This window comes from Myxocyprinus asiaticus, chromosome 5 (assembly GCF_019703515.2).
Source record: "Myxocyprinus asiaticus isolate MX2 ecotype Aquarium Trade chromosome 5, UBuf_Myxa_2, whole genome shotgun sequence".
NCBI lineage: Eukaryota > Metazoa > Chordata > Actinopteri > Cypriniformes > Catostomidae > Myxocyprinus > Myxocyprinus asiaticus.
In genome coordinates this window covers 24,697,101-24,720,496 of record NC_059348.1, presented here as the reverse complement: position 1 = coordinate 24,720,496, position 23,396 = coordinate 24,697,101, and the positions used below count along the sequence as shown (strand labels likewise).

General features: G+C 44.0%; 1 protein-coding gene across 1 annotated transcript in view; it reads left to right on the top strand.

Moving 5' to 3' along the window:
- Positions 1-23,396, top strand: part of LOC127440388 (dihydropyrimidine dehydrogenase [NADP(+)]) — a 231,188-nt gene that overhangs the window by 194,315 nt on the left and 13,477 nt on the right. Inside the window, exons 19-20 of the mRNA XM_051696916.1 lie at positions 5,340-5,482; positions 18,764-18,943. Of these exons, the coding sequence (XP_051552876.1) occupies positions 5,340-5,482; positions 18,764-18,943 (323 nt within the window). The remainder of the gene's footprint in view (positions 1-5,339; positions 5,483-18,763; positions 18,944-23,396) is intronic.

Below are 23,396 nucleotides of genomic sequence, written 5' to 3'. Positions count from 1 at the left end.
AGTACAGCATTAAAAAGTCTGTCTAAAGATGCAACAAGGCTTAAACGTTCCATGTGGAGAAGAAAATGCTATGTTTATGATTATAATAATTAATTTTTTTACATTTATGCATTTGGCAGATGCTTTTATGGTGGTGGCTGTGGGGATCGAACCAACAACTTTTCTGCTTACCAGTTCAGTGCTTTAGTCCACTACACCACCACCATTCCATTAGAAATGATTTGCGGTCCAAATGGAACCAATACGGGGGTCCAGATCTAGACAGCAGTCCAGTAATTGGTGACCTCTGGCTTGGATCATATGGTCACTTTATTTTTCCCTGGTTGGGCCTCCCACTGTGATTTCATATAGCTGGCAGTGTGCTCCTCATTTGATGTGTGTTTTAATGATTGGTTATGCCGACCGACTAGTCTTCTGTCACAGAGATATTATTGCATCCCTTTCATTGTGCATGGAAAACTATGTTCCTCAGACACCCCAGCAGCATCGGCTGGCATAATTAACAGAGAGCTGCACAGTCATTCCTGCCTCTTATTTGCTTTTGTTATCTGGCCGGGTCTTTTGGTGAGGCAGAACATATTTGGATGAAGATAGAAATCGTAGAGGATGCTGAGACCCCACACTCTGGCTTGCACTGTGTTTGGAATTATTAATCAGAGCGTCTGGCATTGGGAGCGGACGCCTCGTGCTAACAGATGCCACCGATGGCCTCACAGAGCTGTCAATCACCACAGCACGGGACCAGACTGAGGATGGCGCTCGTTCGTAGCAGTGCTGCCTCACGTTGGAAGCTGTGATAGGATCTGCTTAGAGTAATGAGGTATTGATAAAAGGTACCAAGTTCTACAGAGTCCAGAACACTCTCCTTTCTAAGCACAGGGTGTGCTGTTCACACAGCACGAGTGTGATACTGCTGAACACCAGTAGCCTACAGAAAAAAGAAGCCTAAATCAATGCAACATCATAACAACAACATCAATAACCACCAGTTTTAGGGTTGAATTTCAGTGGAAACTACTGTGTCTTATTCACTAACAACCAGCACCACCATCCCATGCTGGAGACCAAATCACAATAAATGTTGTTATTTTTTTATGCTGGTGTGCTGGTGTCCCCACCAGGCTTCTTAACTACATTTACATTTATGCATTTGGCAGACACTTTTATCCAAAGCAACTTACAGTGCACTTATTACAGGGACAATCCCCCCAGAGCAACCTGGAGTTAAGTGTCTTGCTCAAGGACACAATTGTGGTGGCTGTGGGGATTGAACCTGCAACCTTCTGATTACCAGTTGTGCTTTAGCCCACTACACCACCTAGATTGACTAGAAAGACCATCCTGATCAACATGATCACACGGGAGTTCGGCATGTTGTTTGCAATTCTTCCAGTACCCTAGGATCAGCCACATTATGCCGACTCACTAACAGGTCGACATGTTGTTTCCGATTCTTCCGGTACCCTAGGATCAGCCACATTATGCCGACTCATTAACATGCAGCATCTCCTATCAGACATGTTTGCATCAACTCCAGCTTGTTTACCCTGAGGCGCAAAAGGAAGTGCATTGCTTTAGTACCATGGGAGACCCAGGTTCAGATAACTCGTTGAAACCAGGAAGAAATCGTGTTCACATAATTAGTGACGTACGCGATTCAGAGGTAGCATTTTCCCCTCTAACCTTAAATTTTTACTCCACTGATGGTTAGGTTTAGGATTGGGGGGTACAGTTTATAAAATATGCATTCCTCTGCAGCCTGTACAGCTGAAAACAACTCACTATTGGCACCCTCTGTGGACATTTCACCTGGAAAATGGAGTTCAAATGTGCCCATATGTAATGGTAGCCAGCTAGTATGTGATAGCTGTGCAGTGTGTAAACCTCACTCTCCTGGCCTTAAGAGATGCACTAGCAACCAAGGCTAGAGGCCATGGCTTTATTGCCTCCTTGTTAGCGCTTCTGACTCCCATGCCGGGGATTGCCGGTTCAAATCCCGCTCGGGCTGGTCGAGTAGGGCCGGTGATACATACACCCAGCAACACTTACTGCTTTGGCCACTGGGAGCAGTGTTTCACATTTCGGTAAGCACAGATAAATTTTCACTAAAGAAATGTCAACCTACTGTTTCCAATTTCACTGTGAGATCAGTCTATTCTGGCTGACCTTCTGGTGAGCAGCATGGCTATACAGGTAAACCAGCTAGGCCAGTACTAAATAGCATAAACCTGCCTGGACCAGCATTGAATTTCATGCTGGTCTATTCTGCAGGAATTTCTCCTTTCTATGTAAATTATGCTCATATTAGATTGCACCTTGTTCACAAAACTTGGAATTGTTTGCCTGGTGCAATTATTGTCATGCTAAAAAGAATTCCATTAAAATGTTTATATACATTTTCTATTGATCATGGCAGCAGTTATTCATAAAATGAAGATCAAATGATGGAGAAGAGCATCATTATCGGCCATATATATCAAGACACACGTTGGGGTCCTGAACCAAATCAGGTGCTAATACAGCGCACACAGCATGTTTAAATAAACTACACTAATAGTTAAATTCATTCTTAGTGAACTCCCCTCTTAGTGTTGTAGTGTGGTTTCACAATGAACTCACTGCTGAGACAGAGGGAATCTATCTTATAGATTTCCCCCAGTGGCTCAACGACTGACCGAGCTAAGTTTAGTGTTTCACCTGGCAGTGCAGCTATTGACATGCAGCGAACTTGTGCCGACAACTTCACCACAGGTACTGGAGACAAACAGGCGTGAGTGACCCTGTTTGACAAGGACATGTTGAGATTGTCAGAGCAACAGGAGCTGTCAGCACGGATGGCGTGAAAGAACAAGAACAAAGCGCAGGGAAGGACAGAGTGAGTACCATAATAACAGCACAACAATATCCCAGAACTGAAGCTCTTCTTGAGTGGAGGTGTGCTGCCTGAAAATGTTATCGGTGTCTGCTGGCATCAGCCGACAAGTGCTTTGATGCCTCTCAACCTTTGTTGCACTATTTGTGTCCATATTAATGTGATTGTGACATCACTATCAATAGCCTGTCTTCAGAGTCCATGTGAATTGTATTATCCAAAATCTGAAAAATTCTGCCTTTACAGGCAATATATAGAGGTAGGAAGGCACGTTTGAATCCAATATATGTGTAACATCCTGTCTTCTAAGATGCCTTGATTTTGGCAATTTTTGAAGGCAGCATAGATGTATGCTTAGCTGCCTAAGATATCCTACAATCTTGTGCCTGGTGCAATTATTAAGAATTTCATTAAAAGGAGATGTTTTTTGTGTATATTTTCTTTTGATCATGGCAGCAGTTAGTCATCAAATGAAGATCAAATGATGGAGAAGAGCATTATTATTTGCCATCGAGACACATGTTGTAGTCAAGCACAGAAATGATTCAGGTGTCTGATTTGCAGTGGTGGTGTGATGCTGTACAGTCCCTGTAATGTATACATCCTAGATGTCACTGTCACTTTTCACTTTTTGCTTGAAGATCTTTTTGTCCTTTGTTGGCCTTGAAATAAAAGACCTCTAGTTTTAGTCCCTTGTAAGCCTATCTGGTACCAGTTTCCTTATGAGGGTCCTTCATACAATGCTTCACAAAAGCCTGTAAAGTCATTGACTGACTGAGCAGCATGGCAGCTGTCTTAGGTTTGGGGCCCAGCCATAGCAAGTGCACCCTCAGCCAGATGTCACAAATTTTGCTGTCTTACCGAGACATTACTACCTCAATGCATATTTGACTTATGCAGATGGTAAAGAATGATGCAGCCTTGTGACTTAAGCTGTAGTAAGCTGAAACCCCCCATCTCTAAATCACACCCAAATGGCATACATTGTGAGCAGAGTGATGTGCCTTTATGATATTAAGTTGTCATAACAGAGCAGAGATGACATTCTACTTGATGTGCTATCCATTCAGCCAACAGGTGGTATAGCAGAAAAGAGTGAGGGCGGCAGGAAATACCAGAGGCTCAGGGAAGTGCCCATATGTATATAATTAACCATGCGGCATGGGGATGCAAAAAAATATGTGCTGTGATTCAATTTATCTCCCCAATTTGGGAATAGTGTGGGTGATGAGGATCATTTAGTACGCCAGAGTGTGGCTAAAAAAGAAAGCTGTCTTGAGCCATCAAATGGTGGAAGTGGAGTTTTGAGCCGAGCTGACAAAATGAATGTGGACAAACGTACGGCTGTGATCAATGAATGGGAGCCTGCTGGGAAAATAAGGTTAAATATAATGTGATAAACACTTCCATCTGTCTGGATGATCAGGAAGCTGCTCCGCTTTCATTAGGGAATCCTGCCATACTGAGAGAAGAAAAGAGAGAATGTGACAGGGAGGAGAGGTGGGGAGAGTTGTGGTACTGCCTACAGTATGTTCAAACACCTGTACAAACAGTAGCTCTGTTCCAAAAGCGAGTGAGCTGTCTTGCTGCCTAGTGCCTACATAGGCCCTGCCTTCTAAGGCAGCATCCTAACCAGTTGTGGCTGGTGCTTTTCAAAAGTGGGGAAACACAGACTAATGTTTTTTGGAGCCCTAAGGTAAACATGAGGGCTTACATTATATGCACAGAGACTAATGAGGTTAATGAAACTAATGACAAGTCACACCTGGGAACAATCAAGGAAGACACCAAAAACAAAAATACAACTACAGCAATGCACAAGACCTTCAAAATGAGAGGTGTTCAAAGTCAAGCACAAAAACAAAGACCCAATATCATTACAGACTGAAAGCCCATGTCCAATACAATCCAGTGCAAATAATGCTCATGCATCTCTCATGGACCCCAGAGAAGCTCTGCATCCAGGCGGGACTCAAAAAGAAGTGTTTAAAGCCTCTCGTCCAATCAATATCTATCTTTGTGCCACTGATTTGAATGGAACAGGTGTCTCCTATAGACCACCATTAAAGCAAGGCTTAAAGAGCGCTGTATGGACTTTGCATCCACTTACTTCAATGGACATAAAATCATGTAGAAGAAATGTGGATTACATTACTTGAAGAACAATGTGATAGTGATGTCTGATATTTTACACATTTGTTCGCTAATATATTGAAGTGCACAGAGTAATAAGTCATTAATATAGATATTTCTACATACTGTATATTAAACATGTCATTGCTGCATTTCTTATTTAATTGAAGGTCTGCTTCCTGTGTAGTCTTAATGCAATCACCACTGTTATTTTTGAAGCAATATGAAACAATGATGTGCCCTGACTGCAAGTTGGATTTTGTGATCTGTATAAACTGAAAAGAAAATTACATTTTTAAGTGTTTTTTCCCCTTCTCTCTTGTATTCGGGATAGGCAATGCAATTCGTCCCATTGCTCTGCGTGCTGTTTCAGCTATAGCCAGAGCACTTCCTGGCTTCCCCATCCTGGCCACTGGTGGCATTGACTCAGCTGAGTCTGGATTGCAGTTCCTCCATGCTGGAGCCTCTGTCCTGCAGGTAACCGCTACTATTCACCACCTAATACAGTGTTTGTAGTGTCCATATGACTCTATGCAATTTCTTTCAAGTCTTCAGGACCATATATGATAACTTGAGTGAGGAACAAATGGAAAATTAAGTCATTATTCACTGATTATGTTCTAATCCGCTGCAGCTCTGAAGTCTCATACACGTTCGTGTAGAACCAAATATGGTATGTAACATCATGTTTGATACAATGTGCCAAATTTGAATAAGCACATTAGATTTGAGAGCTACAGTGAATAACATTATTGAATAGACTAAACCACTTCTAAGCTCCATAGCATCATCATCTGAACAAGCATGGCTTGGGTAAAAGCATACTTTCATATGCTGTGTTATTTCTGTTTTATACCAGATGCAGCATTCCAGGTGCAAGCTTCATGCTTTAAGTAGTGCATTAAGTAGTCCATTCTAATCAGTCCTTAATAAGGAGTTTACTAACGGCTATGCTCACACAGTGCTGCTGTAGCCAAGGAGCAGCAACAATCTCAGAGCAAATTGCAATTTACAACATGGCTCTGAACAAGTTGTTAGTGCAAATAAACCCATTATCTCAATATGATGCCACAGCCTCTGAAATCTCTTTTTAAATAAATAAATCAAAACACTCTCATTATGTGCGGAAATTAAGTTTTGCAAGTGCCTGGTAGTTCTGGGTGGCAAAAGTATTTAATCACACCCACACATAATAGCAGAGTGCTGGCTTGTAGTAATAGGAGAAATTGTGAAGTGGCCAATTCCTCACCACACTACAGTTGAATCAGTGTCAATAGCGGGTTACGGGAACACATTGTACCTCCATCTCCTTTGTGGACTGAATCAGTCCAACCATCTGTTTAGGGATAGTTCACCCAAAAATTAAAGTTCTGTCATCATTTACTCAACTTCATGTTTTTTCCAAACCCCTATGACTTACTTTCTTCTGTGGAACATTAAAGGAGATGTTAGGCAGAATGTTAGCATCAGTCACTATTCACATTCATTACATCTTTTTCTATACAAAGAAAGTGAAAATTATCAAAATTGCTCAAAATTATATTTGTGGTCTGTGGTGTCACAGCACAGCTAATATTGTTGCTTATTTGATTTATCACTTGTGTTTGAATTTGCAATCAAGTCACCTTGAAAAGCATAAGCTAAGTGAATAGGGCTAAATGTAAATGAATAAAAAACATTCTGTACTATAAATTCTAGAAAACGCTGTTTATTGCCATTTTTGCATTGCAGAGTGATGGAGAAAACAAAATGTGGTTTCTTTAGTAAAAGTGCAGATATTGAACATACTTATACTGCAGGTTGTAATATATACATGATAAAACACTACCAACAATAAATGTAGCTGTATTTGAACATTTATAGACATGTAATCACAACGTTTTTTGTGGTTGTTCATGCTCTGTTCATGTTCATGATGCTATGGGTAAAGATGTTAGTAATGCTGTTAGCAATTTGTGACCACTTTTTCATGTTTCCTTCTATTCGATGGTCATGGGATGAGGGAGAATAATTACATTATTTGGTTATACATTAGATTGCATGTGACACCCAAGTTTTGTAAATGCTTATTATTGCTTGTATAAAGCAAGCTTAGTCATAATTACCGGAAGTTGCACCCATAATTTGCGCAAAAGCATCATGGGTTATTGTAATATTGTGGATAACAAAAGTAAACATAGATTGTTTTACCAAAACAGTGGGAAAATTTGGGGAAACGCTGCCATGTGGCAATTCTATACTATATCAGAAAATGGCCACAAAACTAATTCTTATCAATTTCTCTTCCAATTCTACTCATATGTTTATTTAAATTAATATATGTGTACATTTGGAACTCCTAAAAAACTCATATTAAGTGAATATTTATTATTTTTACTTTAATATTGCTCTTAAAAGCCTTGCTGATCCTTATTGTAGTCAACTGTTCACTCTTCATGGCCTCTCTGTACAATATAACTGTGTTAATTTTCATAAATTAAATCATAATTTAGACCTACCTAATTTAGACCTACTATAAACACTTGCAAATAAATAAATAACTTCTGTAATATAATTGAAACCGCTATCTATAAAAATTCCTAATAAGGAAATGTATTACTGTAATTCCACTGTGGTGCTGAATTGACATATGGCAACAATACTTTTGGCAAATTTAGTGATGTAATTTGGATCTTACAGGCCCCAGTGCAAATCACCTGTCTGGCCCCCCTCTGCTGCTGCACATCCTGCACTGCCTGTAGTTACACCACTGGCCATATGGCAACATTAATATTAGAAAATTTTGATCTGTGAACCACTGCATCTTTTTAACATATCAAAGATGCTGTAATAAAGTCCAGATGCACTTTAGCACATATCTTCCTTGCAAAGCCCCATTCACACAGCCAATGGCATTGTTGCTTGGTGTTGCTGGTCTCTGTACTATCAAGACATTAGTGGGCGTTACTATTGATGCTGCTCTAACATTATTGGTAGACTGCATGTCTGGCCATAGTCATTTTTGAAATGGTGATTACAGATGATACTGCCAGTAAAATTAAGATCTAAAATCTTAAAATCTAATTTGACAAGGAATCAGTTCTCTTTGCCTCTAAAAATAAGCATTCTGCAGGGGAGCATTTTATATAACCTGCAGCAGTGCTCATTGCACCATATTATTAAACAAGACGAACAATCTATTAAAAAAATGAATCAAACTCACTCCGAATGCGGATAGTATCTGACACGGGTTTAACATGCATCATTGTTTTATTATATCCATACATGTGGTTACAGACATATGATAAAGAGTAGTGAAATCCCTCACAACATTATAACTTCTTTGTCTTGCCTGCATTCCACTCCAGTACGTCAACGGATGACGTGAGCTGCGCTGCCTTCTGTCCCATGGGAAGTCACTCCCGAATGTCACTCATCATTTGCATAAAGTTCACTTTTCTCAACTTTGTCATATCACTCACTGCACCCAGATCTTAACGCCAACGGTCACTGTCGCTCGTGTCGCCAGAAGTAGTGTGCTCTCATTTAAAATGAATTGCTTCCTGTCACTTTGTCACTCTGTGTTGCTTGCTTTGTGAAAGGGGCTTAAGGGTGACTCAAACAAAAAACCAAATGTCATGTGGCTTATATATTATTAGTTTAGAGACTGTCCTTTTAATTCCAATAATACAATTTGGTGTAGCCTATGTTTTCTGAATAGTGCAAATGGAAAGGAAAATTATGTGTTGCCATATGTCAACACAATATCAGGGATATAAACACATTTACTTACATTTGCAAGGAGATAGGAAAATTGAAATCAATAGAAAGAAAAAGAAAATTCAAATCTGATTAAGAAGAGAATAAAAAAGTTTTCGGAATAGCCCTCATAAACAAGTGCACTTTGAGATGCTTCTTAAAATTTCTAAGTAAATGATCTGCTTGTAGGATGTCAGGCTGTCAGTTCCATATCTTGGAACCATGATGACTAAAGGCTGACTCATATCGTTTCAGTGTTGGGTGACCTGAGTGGTCTAGTTTTAGTATATTTCATGATTAAATTTTTTTGGTTCCTGGGTAGTAAGTGTTATTTCCTAATTGCTTATGCCTCAAAAGTATAGAAAATGGCTATTATTCCCCACAAACTTTGCTTTTGTGACCAGGGCAGTGATATTTTGAAATGTACCTATTTTCCAGAACATTCCAGATAGATTCAGTGCTGAGTAAACTTGGAGTAACTTCTAGAACTTTCCAGTAATATAAATAGTAGTATAAATACAGGGGCCTTAAGCCCACCAGTTCAGTTTAGTTCCAGCTGCCTAAGTGGATACATATCTGCATTTTTCTGAGATGGCATCAAGAGGCTGCAAGCATCCGGCAGATGCATTTTGCTATGTCTGCGGTAGATGTAGTGACACTAGGGGTCACTCTTGGGACCCCGAAACACCTCTGGTCTTTGAAAAAAGGCCAATGAAAATTGGAGAGTGGTATTTGCAGACAAGGTCCCGGCTATTTCAGCGGGTAGTCCAGCGTTGTGGCCCTTCAGGGACAAGTCGACTGCCCAAAAGATAGAGACAGGCTAGCCCAGTCATGGCCTCTTATCCTCTCTTTTTTGTCTCTCCCCAAAAAAGAGTTAACAGACTGGGGCCACCAGGTCCACATCGGGGGGGTGTCACTCCCAAGGGGAAGGCACCGCAGATACCACACCCCACCCGGGGGGGGGGGGGTATTTTGAGTGGAAATACGTCACATGGTCTTGCTGAGCCTTGTCAGAAGTATGTCATGTGGAGAAGTCCCATGGTAGGTCCTACCCTACGGGGGAGGAGTTTCTACAAACATGGTGACTGGGGCAGAGGGGCCTCTGCCCAAGGAAGACGCAGTTTACCAACAGGGAAACAAATTAGTGGAAGATATACATCACATGGGGTTACCTATGGGGAACCAACACATGCGGAGCACCTACCCCAGTACAGGGCTTAGTTAGCACATGTACTGTGCCGGCAGCGAGTTTCTCTGCAAACTTGTCTGCCACAGGGCTCGGAGGAAGTCATCCAGGGAACACAGTTTGTGAATACTACTGGGAGTCAACAGCACACGTCTTCAGCTCAGGGGAGGTGAAAGGCGCTATGCGCAAGCGATACACCCGGCCAGCTGTCCCAGACTTACCTGCTTGTGCCTGCTACTACATGGGATGAAACTGGTTCCACCCGGAGATTGTAGAACCTTGCAAAGGTGTTGGGTGTTGCCCAGCCCGCTGCTCTGCAAATGTCTGTTAGAGAGGTGCCACTGGTCAAGGCCCAGGAGGCCGCCACACTCCTGGGAGAATGGGCTCATAGCCCTGCTGGGGGCAGCACGTCCTGGCCGTGATATGCCATTGTTATGGCATCAATGACCCAGTGGGCGATCCTCTGCTTGGAGACAGCGTTTCCTTTCCACTGTCCACCAAAGCAGACAGAGAGCTGCTCAGAGACTCTAAAGCTCTGCATGCGATCCAAATAGATGTGTAAAGTGCGCACCGGACACAGTAACATCAGGGCTGGGTCTGCCTCCTCGCGCTTGCAGGTTCACCACCTGATCCCTAAAAGGGGTCATGGGAACCTTGGGCACATAGCCCGGTCAGGGTCACAGGATCATGTGAGAGTAGCCCGGACCGAACTCCAGGCACATTTCGCTGACACAGAACACTTGCAGGTCTCCTACCCTCTTGATGGAAGTGAGCGCAGTCAGGAGGGCAGTCTTTAAAGAGAGTGCCTTACGCTCAGCTGACTGCAGGGGCTCAAAGGGGGCTCTCCGTAGACCATGAAGAACTACAGAAAGGTCTCATGAGGGAATGAGGCACAATCTGAAGGGATTCAACCTCCTGGCACCTCTCAGGAACCTGATGATCAAGTCATGCTTCCCTAAGGACTTATGTCCACTGTGTCATGGTGTGACGCTATAGCGGCTACATACACCTTCAAGGTGGAGGGGGACAGCCGCCCTTCCAACATCTCCTGCAGGAAGGAAAGCACCGATCCGACTGCGCATCTCTGGGGGTCTTCGTGTTGGGAATAACACCACTTAGCGAACAGACGCCACTTCAAGGCATACAGGCACCTCGTAGAGGGGGCCCTAGCCTGTGTGATCGTGTCTACCACTGCGGGTGGTAGGCCACTTAAGTCTTCCGCGTCCCATTAAGGGGCCAGACATGGAGATTCCAGAGGTCTGGTCGTGGGTGCCAGATGGTGCCCACAATGCTGAGGAAGAAGGTCCTTCCTCAGGGGAATTCGTCAGGGGGGGGGCTGTCGTGAGGAGTGTGAGGTCCAAGAACCATGTCTGGGTGAGCCAGTAGGTTGTTACCAGGATGACCTGCTCCTCGTCCTCCCTGACCTTGCACAGGGTCTGTGTAAGTAGGCTCACTGAGGGAAACGCATATTTGCGTAGTCCAGGGGGCCAGCTTTGTGCCAGCGCGTCTATACTGAGAGGTGCCTCGGTCAGTACCAGAGCGGGCAGTGGGAGGATTCTTGGGAAGCGAACAGGTCTACCTCTGCCTGCCCGAATCGACTCCAAATCAGCTGGACCACCTGAGGGTGGAGTCTCCACTCTCTCCTGAGGGTAGCCTGTCGTGACAGTGAGTCCACTGCAGTGTTGAGGTCGCCCAGGATGTGAGTGGCTCGCAGCGACTTGAGGTGTTGCTGACTCCGGAGGAGGAGACGGCAGGCGAGTTGTGACATACAATGGGAGCGTAAACCGCCTTGGCGGTTGATGCATGCCACCGTTGCCGTGTTGTCTGTCCGAACTAACACATGCATGCCATGGATCAATGGCCGAAACCTCCACAGGGCGAGCAGAATTGCCAACAGCTCGAGGCAATTGATGTGCCTATGCAGCCGCAGGCCCGTCCAGGAGCCGGCGGCTACGTTCCCATTGCATACAGTGCCCCAGTCTGTTTTGGAGGCATCTGTCATAACCACGACGTGCCTGGAGACCTGCTCTAGGGGAACACCTGCACGTAGAAATGTGAGGTCGGTCCAAGGGCTGAAGAGGCGGGGACAGACCGGTGTGATGGCCACGCGATGTGTCCCGCGGCGCCATGCCCATCTCGGGACTCGAGTCTGGAGCCAGTGCTGAAGCGGTCTCATATGCATCAACCCGAGCGGAGTGGCCACCGCTGAGGATGCCATATGCCCCAGTATCCTCTGAAACAGTTTCAGTGGAACCGCTGTCTTCTGTCTGAATGCCTTCAAACAGGTCAGAACCAACTGCGCGCGCTCGTTCGTGAGGCGCGCCATCATCGAGACTGAGTCCAACTCCAAGCCGAGAAAAGAGATGCTCTGAACCGGGAGGAGCTTGCTCTTTCCCCAATTGACCCGAAGCCCTAGTCGGCTGAGGTGCGAGAGCACCAGGTTCCTGTGTGCAAAACACATCCCAAGAGTGAGCTTGGATTAGCCATTCGTTGAGATAGTTGAGGATGCGAATGCCCACTTCCCTAAACGGGGCAAGGGCTGCCTCTGTGACCTTCGTGATGACGCAAGGGGACAAGGACAGGCCGAAAGGGAGGACCTTGTACTGATACACCCGACCCTTGAATGCAAACCGCAGGAAGGGTTTGTGTCAAGGTAAAATCGAGACGTGGAAGTACGCGTCCTTCAGGTCTACCGCCGTGAACCAATCTAGATGCCAGACACTCGCTAGAATGCATTTTTGTGTCATCATCTTGAACGGGAGTCTGTGTAAAGTCCGGTTCAGTACTTGTAGGTCCAAGATTGGCCGCAAACCACCGCCTTTCTTCGGTACAATGAAGTAGGGGCTGTAAAACCCCTTCTTCATCTCGGCCGGAGGGACAGGCTCTATCGCACCCTTCCGTAGGAGGGTAGCGATTTCCGCGTGCAAGGTAGCAGCATTCTCGCCCTTCATCAAGGTGAAGTGGACGCCGCTGAACCTGGGCAGACGCCTGGCGAACTGAATCGCGTAGCCGAGTCGGACAGTCCGGACCTGCCATCTCAACGGGTTGGAAAGCGCAGGCCATGCATCCAAGCTCCGGGCGAGGGGGACCAAGGGGACAATCTCGTCAGACGTACTGGTGGGTGGGGCCTTGCGGCGGGGCGGAGCCTGAGGTGCCATGCCGTGTCGTGGCCGTGCTGTGGTCAGAGACATCAAAGCACTTACCTGGCTCCTTGTGACAACCCCCGGAACAGCCTGAGACGGGGGAGGAAGAGGCCTGTCCTCGTGACCCGTGGAGACTTTGTGCCACATCTGGGCGCGCAGGGGTGGGGAGACCGCCGCTGGAGCGCCAAACCTGCCAAAATGGAATGGTGGACGGTAGTCGTGATGACAGCCGTGCGAACTGGGTATGTGACCCAGGGAACAAGGAAACCGCTCTTTTGCTGAACTCTTGGATAACGCAGCCACTTGGGCATGCGGCAAATTAAATGAAAAGGTAACAAAAGATTCTGCTCCCGGCCCTCCACCGGAGGATGGAGTTGTCTGCTTACCAGCTCCAGAGCAGCGGGTTTCGTCATCCCTGTGTGGCCCGTCTCAGGGGCGCTTTGAAGCCTTTCGCGGGTTCTTGGCTGCCGGTCATGAGACGGGTGGCATCTGCTTCCTGCGGTGGGCTCCACGCCGTGGCCGGGCCACAGGGGCGGGCTGCGGCGGAGCCGATGCAGTCACCGCAGGGGGACGCCCTTGGCGACGAGCAGACAGGGTGCGGGATCTTGAGCCGCGCCAGGGCAGTATGTGCCGGGTAGCCTCCGTCTGCTGCTTCACCGCCAAGAACTGCTGGGCAAAGTCCTCGACAGTGTCGCCGAACAGACCAACTTGGGAAATGGGGGTGCCAAGGAACCGTGCCTTGTCGGCTTCTCCTGGACCACCAAGGTGGACATCGCCCACCCGAGAGACCGCGCCGTGACCTTCGTCGCCCGGAGATCGAGGTCGGTCGCCGAGCGCAGCTCCTGCATCAATCCTGGGGCGGAACTACCCTCGTGCAGTTCCTTTAGCGCCTTGGCTTGGTGGACTTGCAGGAGAGCCATGGCGTGCAGGGCGGAGGCAGCTTGTCCAGCGTCGCCATAGGTTTTGGCCGTCAGGGATGACATAAACCTACAGGCCTTGGACGGGAGCTTTGGGCGCCCGCTCCAGGTGGCGGCGCTTTGCGGGCATAGGTGCACTGCGAGCGCCTTATCCTCTGGGGGGATTGCTGAATAGCCCTTGGCCGCCCCACCATCGAGGGTAGTGAGGGCAGGGGAGCTGAAAGATCGGGTCAGCCTGTGACTAGGTGACCGTACCCGAGTGGGGGAGCCCGGCTGAGGCTTCCATGTCTGACTGGACGAGCCCGCTCTCTGATGCTGCGCTCGAGAGCTCATCAGCTTCGCGGGCCACGAACAAGAGGTCGAACTAGCCGTGAGACGAGCCGGCGGACTCATCCGGAAGCCTGATCGGGGCAGACGAGCATGCTGGGGAATGGGAGGTCCGTGGGGGGATACCCGGCGGAGGTGGTCCCATTGGGGTCCCCAAATCGCCCCCAGTGCTAGCTGCGCTGGCCTCATACCCGTAGATAGAAGGACCGAGGCAGGTAGCCACTGGGGTTGCTTGCTTTCTTAAGAAGGCAAGCCGCGACCGCAACATTGCCTAGGTCATGGTCTTGCAATGAGTACATGGTCCATCCACGAACGCTGTCTCCGCGTGGGTAGCGTCCAGACACGAAAGACAGCAATCGTGACCATCAGAAGGCGAGAGATAACGACCGCAACCAGGAATAACACACAAACGGAAAGGCATCTTTAAAAAGACGCGTCTTTAAAAAGACGTTCCGTGTGTGCCGCTCTTTTAGAGAATGGTACAGAGGGGAATAGAGAGCCACGAAGTTCGCTATCCCAAGAATTTTGCGGGAACCCACTGACCACTCAAGCAACTGCTACTTCTGCATGGTGGACCCTTCCAAACGTCGGACTTGCAAGAATGCACCTGCTATCACGTATCCGGACCTTCCTTCATCCATCGCCCCAGTGCCACACTGCCATGAGCTCCCCGTACCCACTCCTCCGGAGAAAGAGCAGCCGTCTTTAGAAGAGAGCAGCAAGTCAGAGAGCGAGGAAGATGTTGTAGATCCAGATGACAATTTCAGATGTGGAGCTGAGGAGAGAAACCCATACTACCCCAACCAAAAAGACCTCAACGACTTGATTAGAGATCTTGGTCTCACCGAGTCCATGCCGAGCTTTTGACGTCTAGGCTCAAGCAGTGGAATTTGTTGGATGAAAGTGTGCAAGTCTCAGATCAGACCAACCTTTTTCCAGCTTCTTCACCTGTCAAGATGGGCTCTGCTTCTGCCACAATGTGACCAGTCTGTTCGAGGCAATCGGAATCGCCTGTAACCAGAATGAGTGATGCCTCTTCATTGACAGCTCATCCAGCATCATTCATAATGGTAACAAGTACCCATCTCTTCCCCTGGCTCACTCGGTGCACATCAAAGAGGATTACAACAGCATCAAGACCTTGCTGGATGCCTTGAAGTATGATGAGTACATTTGGGGGCTGATTCATGAGAGTGATTTACAGTATAATCTTAAATCTCGAAAAACTACTCACTTCTAAATCTTTTGTAGTCATTTTTGTATTACTTTAGTATAATTACATGTTAATTTGGATTCATATGTTGTTTTTTCTGACTTTATGTGAACGAAAAGACACAAATTCGGCCGTTTTCTCATTGGAAATAAGTACATTTCAAAATATCACTGTCCTGGTCACAAAAGCAAAGTTTGTGGGAAATAATAGCCATTTTCTGTACATTGAAGCATAAGCAATTAGGAAATAACACTTACTACCCAGGAACAAAAATTGTGTTACATAGTGTAATCATATCGCTAAGCTATGTAGAGCAACACCATGAAGAAATTCAAATATTAAAAAGAAGATCTTTAAATCAGTTCTTTAAAACACTGGTAGACAGTGAAGTGATTTAAGTGCCAGATTAACGTGATTCCTCAGTCTAATACAAGTCAGCATTCTACTAGCTCTTTGTAAGTGTTTGATGGAGCCAAAACACTATTGCAATCATCAAGCCTAGATGTAACAAAATTGTGAATGATTTTTTCACTGCGAGCAGTAGAGAGAATTTGAAAATATGTTGAGAGTGTGATATTGTAGCGTTTTACACACATTGCTAATATGTTTTTTAAAAGTGGCATTACTGTGGAGCATGATTCCTGAATTCTTGATGCAATTATTGACCTTCAGAGAAAAGGAGTCTAGATATGGCATAGAGCCAAACAGAATTTCTCTGAAGATCTCTGTCTTAAGTGTCATCTGCATAATAATGAAAGGAGATGTTGTATTGATAAATTACACCAGCTAATGACAGCATACATAGGTTAAATAATAAAGGACCCAGAAGTGAGCCTTGGGGGACACCACAATCAGAAGGTGTGCCATCAGAAGATATGTGTGTGTAAACACTTACATTGTATTGCCCCTTAACCCTACAAAGTCTAGATTATCATTTTAGATACATGGTTTCTAAAGCCACAACGTCATCAAAATGCTATGCTGAAGTACATTGATACTATGCTTAAAACTGTTGGATGCAATGTAATACATGGATGTTGCCTCCTGGTGAATTATTTCATGCTCAAGTAGAAGGCATTGCCAATTGCATTCAATTTCAAAATGGCCACCTTCGTATTGTGGTGCACTTGTTTTTTCTACAAAATCTTTGCTTATTTTGATAAAGTAACAGTAAAAATAACCTATATTGTTACTGATATTTCAAAATGAATATTTACTGAATTGAAGCAACTTGTTCTTAATATTTTGTCCATCATTTTAGAGAAAAATTGTGTTGAAAATGTGTATATCAATTATGATAGGTAAAGTTATTTACATCTCTCAATCATTATCACACCACATTCCATTATATGTTATACCCATCATAATAAAAAATACAGAGCCTTTTAAATACTAAAATAATTTTTATAAGATCTATTTAGAATGTGAACTGATATCTGTATGCACTTTATATATGCAGACTGCTCTATTATTAAACAAATCTCATGGATTTGCCTTACAAACTATCATTATCTTCCTAGGGACAAAGCTGAGCTTTATCACAAAGCTATCTACTAGCTGAAAATGTGTCCGAGAATGTTTGTGAGGGATCGCGCGCGCGTGTGTGTGTGTGTGTGTGTGTGTGTTTGTGGGGTTAGTACGAGAGAGAGAGAGAATAAAGTGACGGCCCCAAAGCTGGTTTCGCAATCATGGGAGAGAAAACAGCTGTTAGTTTATCACTCAGAGACGCGGTGGACGGCTCGTAAACCATCCCGGTCTTTGATTCTTTAATGGATAAATTCAGTTTGCCGGTCTCACCCGTGATGGTGTAAATGCACAACAGTCCAGTGTGGTTGGACCACAATACAGCAAATCAAATTTGTGATAATTAATACCCTGAGTATTAATAATGAGTGGACATGGCGGTCCGTAAACTGTACAAGCAATAACCTTGGTACACAGGAATAACACACTATAATACTCTATCTCTGCCCAGACATAAACCTCTTACATGAATCGCATGCAGAATGTGTGTTCATCCGTCCTTTAACTCAGACTCGTTTCCTCGAGGCTCGGGTGATGACGGGAGTCCGTTTCCTCGCTCTGTCGGCGGGCGGTACGGCGGCTGATTCTCGGTGGGCTGGCGGAGAAATCAGCGACGTTGACTTGATTGAAGAGGGAAGAGAAATCTTTTCTCTTCACTTCCGCAGGCAAACAGATGAAGATGCGGATTGCTCGGCGGTCTCCTTCGGATCCGTTAGAGTGTTCGGTGGAACACAGAGTAATCTCAACTCGTCCAGCGAGATGGAGATTGTATGGCCACAGTTTCAATTCGGACGTTACTTCCTTGTGTCTCGAGGCTGCACCTGAGAGCAGCGAAGAGCTGCATCTACACACGGCGAGCAAAGTTGCTGGAAGCAAATCCCGGAAGCATTTCAGAGGTATTTCTACTCCTGATGATGTCTTGGTTGAGGTGCGTTCTGTCTTGTGCCTCATCCAATAGGAGTTGAGAGTTTGATCCTTTAGTGAGCAAGGCTTCATTGGATTTGTAGTCTGTTTTGAACACCCTTTGTTTGATTTTGGTGCGATTTTTATTGTTTGGCCTGCCTTTGTCTTCTATCTGAGTACATGAGGCCCAACACTCTCAAGCCATTCCAAATCCATATTATTTATTCTGTAATTTATTCTGTGGAACATAAAAGCAGGGTTTTTGAAGACTCTTGAAGCAGCCCTTTTCCATACATGGCAGTTCTTCATGACCATGTCTACAAAGCTCCAAAAATGACAAAAAATAGCATCAAGGTACCATAAAAGTTGTCCAGTTGACTTGAGCACTAGACTCAGAGTCTGCTGAAGCTATTTAATAAGATTTTTGTGTGACAAACAAACAAAATTAATTATTCATTAATTATCTTCCCCTCCATTACAGCTCTCAAACCTCTCTCTGGCTCGCTACAGTACATACGGTTATGGCAAGGCAAGGACCAATGCCTTTGCCGTCAATGAGATTACCATTTTTTTATCTGAACATGAATGCAAATGTGATTTTAGAGCTTCAGCTAAGTGGATGATTACCAGTGAATAAAGAATCACATATTCAGATTTTCTGTCTATTGTGTCTGATTCAGCCATTGAAAACACCCTGCATGTAAGAAAACACACACTTAAAGCTGAGCTGGATAGAGTAATCACTGCTTTTTCACTAAGTCAGTACTGGCCCTAAGGGCTGTTTATATATCTGTGCATATTTAACAGGTGTGCAGCGCTGTGCAGAACCAGGACTTCACAGTGATTGAAGACTACTGTTTAGGCCTGAAGGCACTGTTGTATCTGAAAAGCATTGAGGAGCTGCACGATTGGGACGGCCAGTCTCCTCCCACCATCCGCCATCAGAAGGGCAAACCTGTCCCCCGCGTGGAGGAGCTTGTCGGAAAGGTGAGCTTAGCCGTGACTGGTCGCCTAAGGCTTGTCTCAGAAAACAAAACTCTCTGTGGTCTTTTTCTGGTTAACCTTTAGTGATTTGTGTCGCAATTAAACAGGGAAAATAGGCCTGGTGTGGAAATAATGCTTCTTTATTGAGTCATGAAGGATGTATAAGGTTGTGGTGTTAGTAACATAGCCGCAAGGATGATGCAAACAATCCTGAGAGTAATTTACTTTCCTTGACTTGCCATGAAGGGAGCCCCAGGCTTCTTAAGACCGGTCACTGACCCCATGACCGTTTGACCAAGGGTGGCCCTTAGCTAGAGTGTGCTATCAAATACCCCTGCTGATAAGATCTTCTTATAAAGTATGAATTCCTATAATGGTCCAGGTTGGTTTATGCTGGTTAATGCTGGTTTGAAACTGGTCTAGTTGATGTTGCTGTTAACCAAAAAAAAAAAAAAAAAAACTGGTGATTTGGGGGGTTGCATTTTCCCTCATTTTTAAGATGACATTTCTACTCCATTGATGGTTAGGTTTAGGGTTCAGGTTTGGGTTATATTTGGGTGAATGGTCAAAATATGCATTCTTGTTGACTGTATTACATAATTTACAACTAAAACAACATGCTTTACAACTTTTTTTGGTGCCACTCTGTGAACATTTCACCCAGAAACTGGAGCTCACATGTGCCCATACGTTGAATAAGATTTCAAGCTTTGGCCACTGGGGGCAGTGCTTCAAATTTTGGTAAACACAGACCGATTTCAGCTGAAGAACTTTCGACCTGTTTCGAAATTCACTGTGAGATCAGTCTGTTTAAGCCAAAAAAACCTTCTCCACTTTTGCACAGATATCTAACTAATAGATTTGTGATCAATATCAAAGGGAGTTTGCATTAGTTGTGAATTGCATTACACACAGAGAGAGCATTACAAACTGTGAGGGTGTTGAAATATTAGATAATCAAAGCTGGCGTGTATTTTGACTGGAATTACCATATATTTATTTTTAATATCACAAAATGTTTTGAATTGTGATTATGTTTGTTCCTCTCTCGGTCACAGCCAAACTCAGCACCCCCATTGAAATTTCACAGTTAAACAAAGAGATATTTTCCCCGCCACTACACCGCATTCACACACCAAAAAAATGAAAACACAAACATATGCAAATGTTACTCTCTCCATAAACAGCTTTGTGCCTCAGTAAAAAGTGATTAAAGGGGGGTGGGTTACCGATAAGTGCTATGCCTTGACTATGACATGATTTTGAAAAACACGATGGGCAAAATCTCTCTCTGTCATGCCAACATTGTCTGCAGAGCTCTGTCTAAAGACAAGCACATAGCTTGAGCTCTTAACAAAGGACAGAGCATGAACTATGGAGAGAAAAGAGAAAGAGAGACTGAGTAAGGGATGGAGAGGTAAAGATGTTTGAGAGGAGTAAAGATGTGAGGTTTAAAATGGGGTTTGGGATAAAAGAGAGGGATTCAGGTCCTTGTTAAAACCTTGACTTTAGTCCTGAGGAGAAACAGTGAATAGAAGCAAGCAGAAGCTAACATGATGGGAGACGAAGAGTGGGAGGAGGGTGTTTAGACACTTTTGTTTGCTTTTATTTCAGCTTTTATTATAAAGATGAATTACCTGGTCAAATACATGAGCTGCGCATTCATTTTAAACATGTACTCAAAAGGATACCCAATCATGAACATTTTGTCTACTCACCCGCATGTTGTACCAAAATCATTTGACTTACTTTCTTCTGTGGAACACAAAAGGAGATGCAGTGAATGGTGACTGAGGCTAACATTCCTTCTAGCATCTCCTTTTATGTTGCACAGAAGAAAAATACAGTTAGATGGTGAGTAAATGAATGTTCAAAAAATTGAATGTTTGGGTGAACTATCCCTTTAAAATCAAATTAAAAACCTTGTTCATAACTTAATTTACCTCTGTATCTAGAATGATATCATATCTCATACCTGAATAAAGCCAGACCTCAATGTGAAATTGTTAAAACAATGCCTAAATAGCTTTTTGGCTATTGGTTAACTTTATCCACTTTAGGCCTGGGTGACATCAGCAAAAATAAAAGTTGACTAACAGGAGCAAGTTATCACATTTTGATATCACATTTTACACTGATAAATCGTTCACAATAAGATCAGGAACATGAATTAAATAGGGTCAGTTTTGATTTCATGTTGATTTTTCAGAACTGAGCCAAGCAATTGAGAATATTTTGTGATGAATTCAGCCGGGGTTAGTGCTTTGTGATGTTTTGGTTGATTTTTAAGGTACATTCGTCCTTTTAATCATTCAAATCATGCTGGTTTTACAAGTCTAGGTTTCAGGAGGTGGTTATTAAAGTTGCTCCATGTTGAGTTTCAAGGAACTCTGTAGTCCTTAAGCAACCTACAAAAAATGGCATGCAAAGCAGGTCCCAGCGTACACACACATACCCTCCCGCACTGCTATCTGACTGTTTGCTGCTGTTCAGAAATGGAGTGAGGACATTGGCAAAAGGTTTCCATTATCTTTGCACCCTGATGAGAGGAGACACAAAGAGAGATGTGTGGTCTTGGCAAATACAGTATTTCTTTCTCTGCCAAACAAGAGCAAATTCGCTGCCTGGAGCCAATTTAAGTGCAGAGATCAATGCCCACCATGATACCAGCACTGAGCTCCTTACATTAACATGAGCTTGGAGGATTAATGTTTTGTTATTTTATTCAGTATTATTTAATACCTTTATATAAGAGGATCCTGTAAATTGAAAGCTTGGTATTGGACAAAATACTTGCTAAAGTTCAATTAAGTAATGAAGTCACATTGATTGTACTGTGAGCCACATTTCAGACATAGTTTGGCCTTATAGCACCTCTGTGAGTATTTGAAAGAGCTCAGTGTATTTCACCCACATTGTCCATAGAGCTAAAGCACGACAGGGAGTTAGGTACTGTATGTCTTTGAGGGTCTTTCCATGAAATCGATGCCTTTCCATTTTGAAAAGTAATTTTAAAAGTAAATTTCTGTAGTATTTTAAACATTCTATCAGATATACTGTAGATTGCATTGTGCCATCTCAAGCGAAGTTTACACATTGGAAACAAAGGGGTGGGGACAGACCAAAAAAAGGCATCCTCAGGGTGAATGAAACTTTTTAAAGGACTAGTTCACACAAAAATTCCATTATTATTAAGACATTAATTTAACCACTGGAGTCTTATGGATTACTTTTATGCTGACTTATGTGATTTTTGGAGCTTCGTAATTTTGGCACCCATTCACTTGCATTGTATGGATCTACAGAACTGAGATATCTTCTAAAAATCTTCATTTGTGTTCTGCTGAAAAAAGAAAGTCATACATATCTGGGATGGCATAAGGGTGAGCAAATGGTGAGAGAATTTTCATTTTTGGCTGAACTATACCTTTAAAATCAGCATGAAATCAAAATGGACCCTATTTATTTTATTAATGCATGTTACTGGTCTTATTATAAAAGATTTATCCATGCATATCGGCTATTTTATAAAAAAAAAATGTTTGACCTCGTAATCTTTAATCAAAATGTCATAACTTGCTCTTCCGGTAAAATGACTGACTCTGCTCTGCTGACGTATGCATTTGGTATTAAGTTTTAACCCCACCCCTTCAAGGGTGTAAGCAAACCTGCCATCAAAGCAGCTAATGCAGAGATGAAAACGTGTTTTTTTTGGCTGTTTTCCTCCAAAACTCCCATTCCTTAACCCAAACTTCCTTGGTTACAGGTCAACTGGCATCAGTTTACATTTTGAAGGAGGATTAATGGCGAATTCATGGATGTGTTTGAGATATTTCATGCCTGATTTGCTGAGGTGATCACTACTGAATACAATGCTTTGGATGTCTCTGGAGTTTATTCATATTTTTTAAAACAGGTGTCTTGGGGGGGGTCTGGGGATCTCAACGAGTATTGACGCTGACTACCACCCCTGGAGTCGCGAGTTCGAATCCAGAGCGGGCTGAGTGTCTCCTAAGCAACCAAATTGGCCCGGATGCTTGGGAGGGTAGAGTCACATGGGGTAATCTCCTTGTGGTCATGATTAGGGGTTCTCGCTCTCAATGGGGCACGTGGTAAGTTGTGCGTGGATAGCGGAGAGTAGCATAAGCCTCCACGTGCTGTGACTCTCTGCGGTGTCATGCACATCAAGCCACGTGATAAGATGCACTGATTGACTGTCTCAGAAGCGGAGACAACTGAGACTTGTCCTCCACCACCAAGATTGAGGTGAGTAACCGCGCCACCACGAGGACCTACTAAGGAGTGGGAATTGGGCATTCCAAATTGGGAGAAAAGGTGATTAAAAAAAATACAAATAAATAACAAACAGGTATCTTGGGATGTACAGTACTAGTAAGTGTTTTCCCTCCTTTATATTTAGTGTATTGTGATTCAAAACATTAAAATATTGTTATCT